The 16828-nt window shown below is 45.7% G+C and overlaps 1 protein-coding gene across 1 annotated transcript in view; it reads right to left on the bottom strand.

The window, feature by feature from the left end:
* Positions 1 to 16828, bottom strand: part of LOC120993875 (E3 ubiquitin-protein ligase MYCBP2-like) — a 145982-nt gene that overhangs the window by 104822 nt on the left and 24332 nt on the right. The window contains exon 2 of the mRNA XM_040422346.1: positions 2964 to 3039. Within this exon, the coding sequence (XP_040278280.1) occupies positions 2964 to 3039 (76 nt within the window). The remainder of the gene's footprint in view (positions 1 to 2963; positions 3040 to 16828) is intronic.

The following is a 16828-nucleotide window of genomic DNA, read 5'->3' as shown; positions in this document are numbered from 1 at the left end:
AATTTAGTCCTCTCAGCGCTCCAGGCTTCCCCCTTTGAGCCCTTGTGGGAGATTTCTCTCCAACTCCTGTCCTGGAAGGTAGTTTTTCTGGTCGCTATCACTTCCATCAGACGGGTGTCCGAGTTGGTGGCAATCTTGCAAAGAACACTTCCTGGTTATTCATAGGGACAAAGTGGTTCTCTGGACCGTCTCTTCTTTTCTTCCGAAGGTGGTCACTGACTTCCATATTAAAGAGGAAATTGTCCTTTCCTCACTGTGGCCATCTCCTTCACACCCTAAGGAGAAGGAGTTACACCATTTGGATCTATTTAGCAGCCTCCGGTCCCTTCCGCCGTACGGACTCCCTTTTTGTCATTCCTCGCAAGGGATTGGCGGCCTCCAAGGTGGTAATCGCACGTTGGATTCGGGCTGCAATTGCGGAGGCTTACCACGCCCAGGGTAGGGTTCCGCCCTTAGGTGCCACGGCTCACTCCACCAGAGCGGTGGGCGCATCGTGGGCTCTGAGGAATCACGATTCGGCTGCACAGTTGTGTAAGGCGGCTACTTGGTCCTCCTTACACATTCACAAAATTTTACCAGGTGCATACTTATGCATCGGCAGATGCTGCCTTGGGCCGCATGGTCTTGCAGGCGGCAGTTTCTTAGATGCCTGCAGGGACGCTTGCTTCCATGGGTCTGTGGTTTTTTCCCTCCCTGTGGATTGCTTTTGGATGTCCCACGGTTCCTGTGTCCCCCAATGAATATGGGCGAGAAAATGAGATTTTTGTAAAACTTACCAGTAAAATCTTTCTCGCTCTTCATTGGGGGACACAGCACCCACTCAGTATTGTTGAATAACCATAGTTGTGGCAGTTGCTGGTTTGAACCCAGTTGGGTCTTTTGCCATGGGTGGCGTTCCATGTTTTTTCTTTGGTTGGCTTCCTTCTCCTACTGCTTGTGCACAAACTGAAGCTCTCTCTCCAGGCTGGAGGGGGAATAGCTGCAGTGGGAGGAGCTAACAGCTTTATCTAGTGTCAACGCCTCCTAGAAACATAGAATGTGTCGGCAGATAAGAACCATTTGGCCCATCTAGTCTGCCCAATATACTGAGTACTATGGATAGCCCCTGGCCCTATCTTATATGAAGGATGGCCTTATGCCTATACCATGCATGCCTATACTCCTTCACTGTATTTGCAGCTACCACTTCTGCAGGAAGGTTATTCCATGCATCCACTACTCTCTCAGTAAAGTAATACTTCCTGATATTACTTTGAAACCTCTGCCCCTCTAATTTAAAACTATGTCCTCTTGTAGCAGTTTTTCTTCTTTTAAATATTCTCTCCTCTTTTACCTTGTTGATTCCCTTTATGTATTTAAAAGTTTCTATCATATCCCCTCTGTCTCGTCTTTCTTCCAAGCTATACATGTTAAGGTCCTTTAATCTTTCCTGGTTAAGTTTTATCCTGGAGGACATAGCTATACCCACGGTTCCCGTGTCCTCCAATGAAGAGCGAGAAAGAGATTTTACTGGTAAGTTTTACAAAAATCTCATTTTAAGTCAATGGGTGTGCAATAAAACCGGACACGGTACACAGTTGCCATGCGTATGTAGTCCATTAAAAAATAAAATAAACACTGTTTAAATCGCCAGCCTTAACCCTTTTGCTACAAGCTCCGTACATGTACGGAGCGGGAGCGATGTAGGAACATGGTGCCCGCTCGCACATGCAGCGCACGTCATGGCCGGCAAGTCTCTGCTGTTTCAAACAGCAGAGACCTGCGGCTTATTACCGTGACCTGCAATAATGACGATTGCGGTAATTAAAGGCTTTAGATGCCGTGATCAAATGAGACCACGGCATCTAAATGTGCAAAAACCCAGAAGCGAGAGCTTCCAGGCTTCCTACAGACACCCCTGTGGTCAATGAGGGCATCGGTAGTTGCGCTGCACACTGTGAGCCTCGCTGACTAGGCCGATCGTGTTCATGCTGCAATTCTTATTTTGGCCACCAGATGGCAAGCCAGGATAAGAAATGAGCAATTTTCAATCCAAAACCCATTTTTAAAATCCCTGATAGTACAAAATGAAAAATTTAAGAACATAATAGTTTAAATCACCCCCCGCCATTTTCGTATAATTAAAAAATAAATACCTTAACAAATATAAACATCATGGTTATTACCGCAACGAAAACACCATTTTTAAAATATAAAAAAAAATTCCAATACGGTGAATAGCGTAGCAGAAAAAAAAAGGGTCAAAATGGCAGATTTGCCATTTTTTCATTGCTTCTCTTACCCAAAAAAATGTAATAAAATGTGATCAAAAAGTCACGCACACTCCAAAATGGTATCAATAAAAAACTGTAGATTGTCCCGTAAAAAATGAGCCCCTAAACACAAAAGTTATGGCTCAAGGAAAATAGGGAAGAAAAATGAACGCAAAAACCTCCGGTAGTGAAAGGGTTAAAGAGTCTGTCAGCAATTTTGACCCTGCAAAACTGCTGATATCCCCAGAGACCCGCAAACTTGTTTTAACATACAATTTTGGCAATCAGCAGCATACCATGGCACCCACCACAATTACATGTGATCTATGGCCATTATCTAACACCGAAATGTCTTGGTTCTCTGCAGGAAGCACTGCACAACCCCTCTGCATCTGCTTGAGTGACACCATTAGCAGGCTCCTGTGGAAGTTTTCCAGGGCATATAAAAACACCAAACCAAAAATCACCCCCCCCCCCCCCCCAAAAAAAAAAAAGTCCCTACATTAAATAAATACATATAGCGATAGATATATATATATATATATATATATATATATATCTATTTATTATATTATATAATATTTTAATGATAAATAAACCAAAATTATTAGTGTTTATTAATCCAAGGTTAAAAAGATATGGTACAAGACACAATTGTAAAATAGCACAAAAAAATACTGCATTGTTAGACAACAAGAAAACTAAACTCACCTTGTTTCTTAATTTCCCTTTTGATTTGGTCTTTTGCTTCCGCTTTAGTTTTTTCTTGCTTAGAATCTTCTTATTCCTAAAACAGAGGGGAAAAAATAAAATTGTGAACTCAAACCCCCAAAATATAAGCAATGATTCTTTGATGTAGCCATCAGAAACCAGCAAGTCACACTCACATTATTTACAAATCACAATTTTCAATATCGGCTTCGGAAGCCATATTTTAGCATTTTAGAAAATTGTAGTGATATTTATAATTATAGTGCAGTGTTAATAATACAGTGTATGGTTTTGACACAGGGCTAGAGGCATTAACATGCATGCAGCTGTATTTTTCTGTCAAAGCCAGCATTCATGCTGGAAGCACGACAGATCCCCTTATAGCGAACTGGCATCTGACGGGCCACACTGGTGTTCAGCTATGCCAGGTACGACAATTCAGGTATACTGCCCCTCTGATGGGAAAAAAGTACCAGAATGCCCTAATACATGTGGACAAAGACTAAATGTGACCTAGCAACATCAGTATCTGATTTGTGGGGGCTCGACACCCTGGACCCCCACTAATCAGCTGTTTGAGAAGGCACCAGCGCTGTGGCCTTCTCTCTACTAACCAAGCACAGCACCATCCATTGTATAGCGGTTGTGCTTGGTATGGCAGCTCAGCCCCATTCACTTCAACGGGGCTGAGCTGTACCTTGCCCATGGGACCAATGAACATGTCACATGGGCTAGGGAAAGCTTTGAGAAGGCTGCAGAGCCAATAAGAGCACCGATGCATTATCAAACAGTTGATCGTCAGGTGTCCCAAAGGATAGATCACCAGTAAAAAGATCTCAGAAAACCAGTTTAAATCGGCTCGCTACTTAAATTTGCATGAATTACTACATGTAAATACACTGCTCAAAAAAATAAAGGGAACACTTAAACAACACAATGTAACTCCAAGTCAATCACACTTCTGTGAAATCAAACTGTCCACTTAGGAAGCAACACTGAGTGACAATTTCACATGCTGTTGTGCAAATTGGATAGACAACATGTGGAAATTATAGGCAATTAGCAAGACACCCCCAATAAAGGAGTGGTTCTGCAGGTGGTGACCACAGACCACTTCTCAGTTCCTATGCTTCCTGGCTGATGTTTTGGTCACTTTTGAATGCTGGTGGTGCTTTCACTCTAGTGGTAGCATGAGACGGAGTCTACAACCCACACAAGTGGCTCAGGTAGTGCAGCTTATCCAGGATGGCACATCAATGCGAGCTGTGGCAAGAAGGTTTGCTGTGTCTGTCAGCGTAGTGTCCAGAGCATGGAGGCGCTACCAGGAGACAGGCCAGTACATCGGGAGACGTGGAGGAGGCCGTAGGAGGGCAACAACCCAGCAGCAGGACCGCTACCTCCGCCTTTGTGCAAGGAGAAACAGGAGAAGCACTGCCAGAGCCCTGCAAAATGACCTCCAGCAGGCCACAAATGTGCATGTGTCTGCTCAAACGGTCAGAAACAGACTCCATGAGGGTGATATGAGGGCCCGACGTCCACAGATGGGGGTTGTGCTTACAGCCCAACACCGTGCAGGACGTTTGGCAAATTCGCCACTGGCGCCCTGTGCTCTTCACAGATGAAAGCAGGTTCACACTGAGCACATGTGACAGACGTGACAGAGTCTTGAGACGCCGTGGAGAACATTCTGCTGCCTGCAACATCCTCCAGCATGACCGGTTTGGCATTGGGTCAGTAATGGTGCGGGGTGGCATTTCTTTGGAGGGCCGCACAGCCCTCCATGTGCTCGCCAGAGGTAGCCTGACTGCCATTAGGGACCGAGATGAGATCCTCAGACCCCTTGTGAGACCATATGCTGGTGCGGTTGGCCCTGGGTTCCTCCTAATGCAAGACAATGCTAGACCTCATGTGGCTGGAGTGTGTCAGCAGTTCCTGCAAGATGAAGACATTGATGCTATGGACTGGCCCGCCCGTTCCCCAGACCTGAATCCAATTGAGCACATCTGGGACATCCTGTCTCGCTCTATCCACCAACGTCACGTTGCACCACAGACTGTCCAGGAGTTGGCAGATGCTTTAGTCCAGGTCTGGGAGGAGATCCCTCAGGAGACAGTCTGCCACCTCATCAGGAGCATGCACAGGCGTTGTAGGGAGGTCATACAGGCACGTGGAGGCCACACACACTACTGAGCCTCATTTTGACTTGTTTTAAGGACATTACATCAAAGTTGGATCAGCCTGTAGTGTGTTTTTCCACTTTAATTTTGAGTGTGACTCCAAATCCAGACCTCCACGGGTTGAAAAATTTGATTTCCATTTTTTTATTTTTGTGTGATTTTGTTGTCAGCACATTCAACTATGTAAAGAACAAAGTATTTCAGAAGAATATTTAATTAACTCAGATCTAGGATGTGTTATTTTTGTGTTCCCTTTATTTTTTTGAGCAGTGTATAAGAAACTAATATATCTAGCTAGAAAATGATGCCAATTTCTCCATGTATGAACCACTTCTTTAAATGTCTATGGAGAGGGTAGGGAGAGGCAGAGCAGTGAGCTGCTGGAAGGAGACAGAAGCACAGCGAGACACAGAGGCTGCTGCTGGCCCGCTAAGATGTCTTTTATGCAACCCCAGTGCTATATTCACAGTACTGCTGTATATAGTCTTCTATACTGATGCTTCGGCGGATGTGCTACGGAGACAGGTGAGCAGAACTCATTGGTGCTATAAATGGGAGACCTCACAGGACTTTGTCTCCAGCCACCAGCTCAGGGGAAACAGAAATGTAGAGATAGAGACTGCAAAGGGAATAATGGTAATAAATGCAACTGATACAAAGGCCCAAGGTATGGTGTCATCCCTCATGTTCACACTATAGCATATTCTGAAGAGTCAAGTGAAACAAGTACATTTAAAAAGAAGAAGAAGAAAAAAAAGCCCAATTATAACTCTTTGGTCAAACTTGATGTTGCAGGCCTCCAGATGAGCAAAACAAGAATCTAATACTATGCAAGTTATTCTTGCCATTAAAAAAAGAAAACCTTACGGAAGCCATAATATGAGATGAGGATTTATTAGGCTCCATCATAGCTGTTAGGACTCTGTAATGAACAGAAGGCATGGCTTTAAAAGAATTTTAATAGACCGCCAAGGCCAATGATTGGCTGCAAAGGTCACAGGCATGTCACCGCTGCAAAGAGCATTTTGTGAAAAAAGAGTGACTTGTTAAAAATACCTTTAATAAATATTAGAGTGGGTATAGGTATATATATACCAACTGTGAAGGAACTACGTTGGCTGAGATTACTCAGTAGGGGAGTAGTAGCCCCTTAAACAAGAAAAACATACATAATGACACAGTAACCATTAAGATGAATAGGTACGGGAAATTAATTATTAATTTCTGGCCTGGTGTGTATAGGGCTAAGAACATGAACCAACTACCCCTAGAGTCCCTAGAGGTCTGCTGTGCCCAGGGTGGCCCCCTGATGGTGGAGGTTCCCTGTCCCCGTACCTAGTGCTAACCGGTCCCTGGAAATCCCTACAAAGGAATTTAATATAAAAACTCCAGAATAGACAAAATAAAGAATAACAGGAGCTCTATATAGATGTCTGTCACCGTTACTCTCTATAGAACCACAACTGTTGGTCACTATTGGTTCCCAACACTAAAAAGGTCACCAATAATCCCCGACGCGTTTCACCTAATAACTTATTAGGTTCATCAGGGGGTAAAATGAATTGTGGTACTTAGCTTTGTGACCAGATACAAAGACCACGATAGTTATTTCACTGCTGGTCCCCAAGAGGAGAAAATGGACCTCTTTCATCCCGCTCAGTGGTGCAGGTGGGAGAAATGGGGGTCTGTCCAGGCAGAGGGTCGGGCTTTCTGCAGCCAAAACATTAGGATGGAGTGGTGGCGCTGGATAAGAGGGGGTCCCAGGAAGGCGAGATTAAGGCTTTTTTTTTACTATTTTATCAGTCTCCCTGCAGTTTTCCGGCAAATATTTGGACTCTGACTACCCCTTTAAGAGTCATGCACACAACCATATCAGTTTTTCGGTCTGCAAACCATGGATCCATAAAATATGAATACTGGCCGTGTGCATTCCACAATTTAACACTAGAAATGACTCATCTTATCCGCAAAACAGACAATAGGACATGTTCTACAATTCACAGAACAGCCATATGTGAACAGCACACGGAAGATATCTGTGTCCTGTCCCAAAAGAATGGGTTTGAGTGTGATCTGCAAAAACATGGATCAGACGCGGACCAAAACTATGATGAAGTGCATGAGGCCTTAATCTTCTTCATAAATCAGTACTATACCTTCCTAAAGTCCATCCCCAAACTTATCTCCATTAACAGTACACCTCCATAGAACCCATATACGGTATCTCAAAAGTGAGTACACCCCTCACATTTATGTAAATATTTTATTACATCTTTTCATGGGACAACACTGAAGATCTGACACTTTGATACAATGTAAAGTAGTCAGTGTACGGCTTGTATAACAGTGTAAATTTGGTTGCCCTCAAAATAACTCACACGGCCATTAATGTCTAAACTGCTGGCAACAAAAGTGAGTACACCCCTAAGTGAAAACGGCCGAATTGTGTCCAAAGTGTCTATATATGTTGTGAGGCCACCATTATTTTCCAGCACTGCCTTAACTCTCTTGGGCATGGAGTTCACTAGAGCTTCACAGGTTACTACTGGACTCCTTTCACTCATCCATGACATCACGGAGCTGGTGGATGTTAGAGACCATGTGCTCCTCCACTTTCCATTTGAGGAGGCCCCACAGATGCTCAATAGGGTTTAGGTCTGAAGACCTGCTTGGCCAGTCCAGCACCTTTACCAAGGCAGTGGCCATCTCGGAGGTGTGTTTGGGGTAGTTATGTTGGAATACTGCCCCCCACTACTTTAACCTCTGCAGCAATGATGTTAACACTCATACGTCTATTTTGAAAAGACAACTTCTGGATATGACGCAGAGCATGTGCACTAAACTTCTTTGGTCGACCATGGCGAGGCCTGTTCTAAGCGGAACCCGTCTTGTTAAACCGCTGTATGGTCTTGGCCTCAGTGCTGCAGCTTAGTTTCAGGGTGACAATCTTCTTATAGCCTAGGCCATCTTTATGTAGAGCAGCAATTCTTTTGTTCAGATCCTGTTTTTTGCCATGAGGTGCCAGGTTGAACTTCCAGTGACCAGTATGAGCGAGTGCAAAAGCGATAACACCAAATTTAACACACCTGCTTCCCATACACACCTGAGACCCTGTAACACTAACGAGTCACATGATACCAGGGAGGGAAAATGGCTACTTGGCTACAATTTGGCCATTTTCACTGAAAGGGAACCTGTCATCACCTTTATGCTGTCCATACTAATGGCAGAATAGAGTAGAGACAGGTGAGTTGATTTCAGCGGTCTGTCATTTAGAAGTTAAAACTAAGAGGTTGCCGAGAACCAACATCACAATCCTTGCAGACTGGGCCTGGAAAAGAGTCCCGGCCACCTGAGAAGAGTCCTGGTTATTCCTGCTCTCCTGCCCACCTGCTCTGATGACTGACAGACATCTACCGAGTTTTCTCCCTTTCTCTCTAGGAGAGAACTGCCAATCATCAGCAGATGGGTGAGAGAGAAAGAAGTCATGAATAACCATGACTCTTCTCAGGTAGATTTGACTCTTTTCAAGGCCTGGGCTGTAATGATTATGATGCTGGTTCTCGGCAACCACTTACCTTTAGCTCATGGGTGACACCGCTGAAATCAGCATTTCGGTCACTATTTTATCCTGCCCTCAGTGAGCTCAGCATAAAGTTGATGACAGGTTCCCTTCAAGGGTGTACTCACTTTTGTTACCAGCGGTTTAGACATTAAAGGTGTTGTCTCATCATAGACAATGGGGGCATATCGCTAGGGACCCGCACCTATATCGAGAACGGAGCCCCGCAAGGTGGTGGCTGGAGAACTCCGGTCTGGCCACCACCAAGCCGGCTCCCCATAGAAGTGAATGGGAGCATACCACGCTTGCGCAGCCCCCGCTCCCATTCATTTCTATGGGGCCGACGGAAATAGCCAAGCTATTTTCGCCGGCCCCATAGAAAATGAATAGAGGGCGGCTGCGCATGCGCAGTGCCTCCTCCTTCACTTGCGAGGCTCCGTTCTTTATATAGGTGCAGGTCCCAGGGGTGGGTCCCACATCTATAAAGACAATGGGGGCATATCCTAGCGATATGCCCCCATTGCCCATGATGAGACAACCCCCTTAATGGCTGTGTGTCTAGTTATTTTGAGGCACACCAAATTTAGACTGTTATACAAGCCGTACACTGACTACTTTACATTGTATCAAAGGGTCATATCTTCAGTGTTGTCCCATGAAAAGATGTAATAAAATATTTACAATAAAAATGTGCGGGGTGTACTCACTTTTATGAGATACTGTAGATGTATCCCAAAACTACTGACAAACAAACCCCAGTAGCCAGTCAGATGGGTGCAGGGAGATACATATCAGCATCCGAGGTCCCATTTTGATGGGATACTGTTATAATATAGACATAGTTCTGACTCCTCTTCAATATTCAGAGAGAATCCCACAACTCTCGTTATAAGCATCAGTGCTTCTAGCACAAAGTCGCCCCCCACCCCCATCCACACAGCTCCTTCTGGTGCTAGCAATGGCCACGGAGAATGGGAATACTCTGCAAATCATATGTGAAGAGACAGAGCTGTCACACGTTACAGTACAGAGAGCTAGCTGCAATGTCCCTGCAGTGATGTCATTTCTCCAGAAGCAAATGAGTTAAATCCTCTCAGGTCCAGGAGGCTAGCATTACAGAAGAGCCTCAGCGAACCCTTCCAGACACCAAGCCTAGCAACACATTCAGCCCCTAGCAACCCACCGCTGATAGGACTGAGAAGCGGCACATTTATAAGGGTCCATTCACACGTCCGTGGTGTATTGCGGATCCGCAATACACTGGGCCGCACATGGCCGGCACTAAATAGAGAAGTCCTATTCTTGTCCGCAGCTGCGGACAAGAATAGGACATGCTCTATTTTCTTGCGGAGCTGCGGACCGGAAATTCAGGGCCGCACTCCGGAAATGCGGCTGCGGAGAGCACATAGTGTGCTCTCCGCATCCATTCTGTATCCATAGAGAATGAATGGGTTCGCACAATTGCGGACTTGTGAATGAAGCCTAAACAGGGGGGTTTCCATGTGCTTAGGGCCCCTTTCACACGGGCGAATATTCCGCACGGGTGCAATGCGTGAGGTGAATGCATTGTACCCGCACTGAATCCGGATCTATTAATTTCAATGGGATTGTGTACATGTGCGTTGGTTTTCTCGCTTCACTTGTGCGTTGCATGAAAATCGCAGCATGTTCTATATTCTGTGTATTTCACGCAACGCAGGCCCCATAGAAAGACCTTTGCTGACGTCATCACGCTCACCGCGTGGTGAGCGCAATGACTTCAGCGAAGGTCCTTTTGCAGGTCCTTCAAGAAGAACAAAGAGGATCCCGGCTGCGCTATCAAGTGGATGAGGCGAGTAACGTTTTTATTATTTTTTAACCCTCAATTGACGTTATACTTAGCATTCTATATTCAGAATGCTATTATTTTCCCTTATAACCATGTTAGAAGGGAAAATAATAAAATCTACAGAACACCGATCCCAAGCCCGAACTTCAGTGAAGAAGTCTGGGTACCACATTCAGTTTTTTTATCACAAGCATGCAAAACGCATTGCACCCGCGTGAAAAAACAAACAAACTGAACAACGGAACGCAATCGCAGACAAAACGGACTGAAATTGCGTGCCTATTTGCACGAATTTCCCGCAATGCACCCTGGATGCATCCGACCCTCACCCGCGACGCCCGTGTGAAAGAGGCCTAACTGTTGGTTTGTATACAGGGAATAGTCCTCCTGGCGTGCTGCCCTACACAAACATTGTGTGTGCACCTATATACCGGGGGAGGACCCCTCTTTATTCTAGATGCCGTTCAGGAGCCATGGTTATGGAAGCATAGAAGTGCTTCATCCTTCCAAAACCAACCCTGACCGAATATTACTACATCAACTGTAACTAGACCCAGAGACGTCAATGACCCCTGATAACAGCAGATCACCCCCCACACAAGTAGGGGACACAAAAGCACCCATACAGTAAAATAAAGCAGAATGGTAGCACCAGCACATAAGCGTACATGCACACAGTAGTGTCGTTTCGTTGTGCATTACTGGCGGCTCTTGTCATGCAGTTTTGCCCCCAGAGTGAAGTCTGCACTAAAGTCACACAAACCATTGACATGCTGTGGAGAGAACGTCCGCACCGTGTAGATGGGATTTTGAAAATCTCATGTACTTCGCTGGCGCTAAATTATGCAGCTGATTTTCCACATAATATAACCACACTGTGCTTGTAGCCTCAAGATAACACAGAACAGCCCATACCACTACAGCCATCGCAGAATTCTATACAAAATGTAGTGAGTCACACAAGAAAAGCAAATAACAAGAACGGATATTTGGACATCAGCAGCCCCTGGAAGGCAACCTTCTCTACCTGCGCAGAAGTCCACCAGAAGGATGGTAATCCTGGACGGCACCAGAGACCCTCCAAGAGCAGAGCGTGGCTGCAGACTACACTCCTGATTGTACCCCACACTACAGCTTTAGGCTACTTTCACACTTGCGGCAGAGAGATCCGGCAAGCAGTTCCGTCGCCGGAACTGCCTGCCGGATCAGGCAAAATGTATGCTAACTGATGGCATTAGTAAGACTGATCAGGATCCTGATCAGTCTTAAAAATGCCTGATCAGTCGAAAAAATGCATTGAAATGCCGGATCCGTCTTTCCGGTGTCATCCGGCAAAAACGGATCCGGCATTTATTTTTTCACCTTTTTTTCAGTCTGTGCATGCGCATACCGGAAGGACGGATCCGGCATTCCGGTATTCTGAATGCCGGATCCGGCACTAATACATTCCTATGGGAAAAAATGCCGGATCCGGCATTCAGGCAAGTCTTCAGTTTTTTTAGCCGGAGATAAAACCGTAGCATGCTACGGTTTTCTCTTTTGCCTGATCAGTCAAAACGACTGAACTGAAGACGTCCTGATGCAAACTGAACGGATTACTCTCCATTCAGAATGCATGGGGACATACCTGATCAGTTCTTTTCCGGTATAGAGCCCCTGTGACGGAACTCTATGCCGGAAAAGAACAACGCAAGTGTGAAAGTAGCCTTACAGGTGGATGAACACCACACTAAAAAATGGCATCCGACATAGCTCAACACAGACTGAAATCGTTTCCATCCCTGTGGCTACAACCAGCAGACAGCTGGGCTCCTAATAGTAACAGGCCTCCTCCCTCCAAGCTTTCTAATCCATTGGTTTCTTCAACCGATTAATAACATTAAAGGGGTTATCCAAGACTAATACAGGCCTCCCAGCGTGGGGATCGTACTTACCTGGTCCCTGCTGCTGGGTTCAGTGTCAACATCTGTCAACGGGGGGACAAGAGCGCTGCAGTCAATCACAGGCCGCAGCAGAGATTGCTCCCCTTCAGTCACGTGACCAGTTGTCATGACGCAAGCAGAGCAGGTCACCACTGCAGCCAGCGATTGACTGCAGCGGTCATGTGCGGTTGTTCTGCTGAACAAGAGCTCCCAAGAGCCCAGCTGGGCGGGCTTTACTGTTCCAAGAGCCCAGAGCAAAGCAACCCATCATAAAACAGTAGGATGCAGTCAGTTTGTGTGAGGGGAGCATGGTCAGTCAAGGAGATGTGTCCGACACACAGCCGACTACAGACCGAGCATGTTCGTGTAAATCAGCCGAGGGGCTGTTCACACTACATTTTTGGCACTGTTTTTCAAGTATTTTCCACACCAAAAAATACCTCTAAAAAAAGCATCCCACTCATTTAAAGGGGTTGTCTGGGTTCAGAGCTGAACCCGGACATACCCTTCTTTTCACCCCGGCAGCCCCCCCTGACATGAGCATCGGAGCAGTCCAACGCGCAGGGCAAGGTCTCTTGTTTTCAATAACACACTGCCGGGCAGAAATTTCCGCCCGGCAGTGTGTTCGGTGACGTCACCGGCTCTGATGGGCGGGCTTTAGCACTGCCCTAGCAGTTTTACTGGCTAGGGCAGCGCTAAATCCCGCCCATCAGTGCCAGTGACGTCACCGGGGTTCCTGGCAGCCCCATGGAGAGCCCAGTACGTCACCGGATCTCCAAAAAATGCCTTTTCCCTGCGCGATTTAGCGCAGGGCAAAGGAGAGCATCGGAGCATGAACTGCTCCAATGCTCCTGTCAGGGGGGCTGCCTGGGTGAAAATGGAGGTATGTCCGGGGTCAGCTCTGAACCCGGACAACCCCTTAAAATGATTTTTTCACTGCGTTTTCTAAATTTGTCACACGGGCGAGTTTTCCGCGCGGGTGCAATGCGTGAGGTGAACGCATTGCACCCGCACTGAATCCGGACCCATTCATTTCTATGGGGCTGTGCACATGAGTGGTGACTTTCACGCATCACTTGTGCGTTGCGTGAAAATCGCAGCATGCTCCTCTTTGTGCATTTTTCACGCAACGCAGGCCCCATAGAAAAAAAATGGGGTTGCGTGAAAATTACGCACGGTTGCTAGGTGACGATCGGGATGGAGACCCGATCATTATTATTTTCCCTTATAACATGGTTATAAAGGGCAAATAATAGCATTCTGAATACAGAATGCCAAGTAAAATAGGGCTGGAGGGGTTAAAAAAAAAAAAAAAATTTAACTCGCCTTAATCCACTTGTTCGTGCAGCCGGTATCTCTTCTGTCTTCATCTGTGAGCAATAGGACCTTTGATGACATCACTGCGTTCATCACGTGGTCCGTCACATGATCCATCACCACAGTGATGGACCATGTGATGAGCATAGTGACGTCAAAGGTCCTATTCCTCACAGAATAGGACAGAAGAGATGCTGGCTGCCCGAACAAGTGGATTAAGGGGAGTTAATTATTTATTTTTTTAACCCCTCAAGCCCTATTTTACTTAGCATTCTGTATTCAGAATGCTATTATTTTCCCTTATAACCATGTTATAAGGGGAAATAATACAATCTACACTACAACTAACCCAAACCTGAACTTCTGTGAAGAAGTTCGGGTCTGGGTACCACAGTCAGTTTATCATCACACTCGTGCAAAACACATTGCACCCACGCGATAAAAACTGAACATCGGAACGCAATCGCAGTCAAAACTGACTGCAATTGCGTTCCTATTCGCGCGGGTTTGCCGCAATGCACCAGGACACATCCGGACACGCTCGTCTGCAAGGGGCCTAAGAGTCTTCTTAGCAAAGCTCTTAGCGGTGAGAAGGAGTTCTACTAAGCGCTGAAGACATCTGTGAGTAACAAGTCAGACAGACAGGGTGACGGGTAGTGATGAGAAAGCTGGAAGCATCTGTACGTTACACACAGGCATCTGCTGCGTTCACTATAACTGAGACAGGCTCTTAGCATTGCTCAGTTACAGCTTTGCTTAAAAAATAAATAAAAAAAAAATAAAAAAACACTTTTCACCATCTTTTCTTAATAAAATATATTACAAAGATGTTTAAAGGGAACCTGTCACCATGATTTTGTGCATAGAGCTGGGGACATGGGCTGCTAGATGGCCACTAGCACATCTGCAATACCCAGTCCCCACAGCTCTCTGTGCTTTTATTGTGTTAAAAAACCTTTTTGATCAATATGCAAATGACCCGATATGAGTCCTGTATCCGGAGAGGAGTCCAGCGGAAAGGAGCCCAGCACCGCCCCGCGTCCTCCGAATCTCCTCCTTGCTGGCTGACGTCACAGAGCTGGAGCGCGGAAATCTCGCGATGCGCGAGCTAGCGCATGCGCAGTGTCAGCATCATGTTCATTCCCTGTGCTGGCATCAGCACAGGGAACGAACTACGCATGCGCTAGCTCGCGCATCGCGAGATTTCGGCGCTCCAGCTCTGTGACGTCAGCCACTCATATCGGGTCATTTGCATATTGATCAAAAAGGTTTTTTAACACAATAAAAGCGCGGAGAGCTATGGGGACTGGGTATTGCAGATGTGCTAGCGGCCATCTAGCAGCCCATGTCCCCAGCTTTATGCACAAAATCCAGGTGACAGGTTTCCTTTAACTATATTAAAAATGAGCTAATAGCTATACGTAAATGGCCACACAGTAACCCTCAAAACCGCACACACTTCTCAGCCCTCAAGGTGCCAAACGAGCAAATGCAGTAGCCGCAGCTTCTCACCAGCGCTGGACATATTAGGCTAAGGTCCATGTGGCAAAAAGGTTTCCATGTGTCACCAAAAATGTTATGTGCCAGTTAAAACCATATAGTAACACATCTGTTTTTTTTTTTCTAATCTGTTTTTATTTTCTGATTTTTTTCCATTTTATTTTCTGAACATAATTATGGGGGGCGGGCGTCTGGCCTCCGCTGTTCTTATAATTTAGAAAGCATAAAAAATTGCTTTATGACACAATGGACAGATGGGGACCTCATTGACTTCTATGGCAGAGGTTTCTAGGCATGCTCTGTGCAAGGAAAGAAGATACACTGACCATCACCAATTGTGAATCCTGTCTTATCTATACAAAGAGGTGGTATCAGTACAGGCAGGATTAGAATGAGATCACTGCAGTAAAGTGACCTGTACAAACCAAGAAGTGGCGACAATTATTAGACATCATGGCCAGTGTGAAAACTGCAGGATTTCTGGTTTCACTTTAAATATAAAAAGTGCAATGGAAAATTAAAAACAACATCAAAACTTATTTAAAAATATGCTAAAACAAAGTGTTTAAAGAGCAGGTCATTTTCTGATGACACATTCCCTTTAAAACCATGGTCATTCCACAGGAAAATCCCCAGGCAACACATGAGGACCACTGCAGTGGATTCAGTGCAGAAGTCGCCCCCTACAGATGGAAGTAAACATGTTAGAATCGTACTGGCTCCATATTTGTAGGAATTATAAGAAACCGCCTTATTTCTCAGCATTCAGAGTCAGGCCTCCCGGAGAGATGTAGATTGATTAGACCAGGCATGCTCAACCTGCGGCCCTCCAGCTGTTGCAAAACTACAACTCCCAGCATGCCCGAACAGCCTACAGCAGGGCATTGTGGGAGTTGTACTTTAAAAACAGCTGGAGGGCCGCAGGTTGAGCATGGATTAAACAGAACACATCAGATAAAAGGGAAATCTCCATCTTGTTCCTGGTGTTGCCATGGCAACCATAACGTCGACAACTTGTTGCAATATGTTGCAGCAATTTCCAAGAATCTGCCGCTTCCATTGGATTTTGCATTACAGGGCACAAAATGGGCAAAGACAACAAACAAACCGTATGGAAATCATGTATGGCGATTCCAGCTTACAGCTCTTACATGCTCAAAGCGTTTCATCAGGAGTCCCCTCATTACACAGGTCAGAGATAAAGAGCCATCACTGAGGGAGAATCCCGGTCTTTATCCTGACTAAGTAAATGTTACCGCTGCAGGAGTGTAATAAAATAAGGGGCAGCTGTAGGGTGGGCTACAAAAAACACACAGACCCGTGTCCCTTGTGTGGTTTGTACAGGATAATGTAGAGAAGAAAAAAAAAAAGACAATGCAGCAGCACTCTGCAAACCAGATACAGTACAATAATGCCATAGTCACAAAAAATATTATAGTGCTGATGCTACGCTCATTTATAAAGGGAGATGCTTGGCAAATGCATTTTGTACAAAACCATCTGAGCCCGTCTGCCTGACGTCAAGGCGATCTCAGTAAGACAGGTCCTAACTAGGGATC

Source organism: Bufo bufo, chromosome 3 (genome assembly GCF_905171765.1).
Source record: "Bufo bufo chromosome 3, aBufBuf1.1, whole genome shotgun sequence".
Classification (NCBI taxonomy): Eukaryota; Metazoa; Chordata; class Amphibia; order Anura; family Bufonidae; genus Bufo; species Bufo bufo.
Note: the sequence above shows the minus strand (reverse complement) of the source record. Positions and strands in the feature narration are given on the sequence as shown.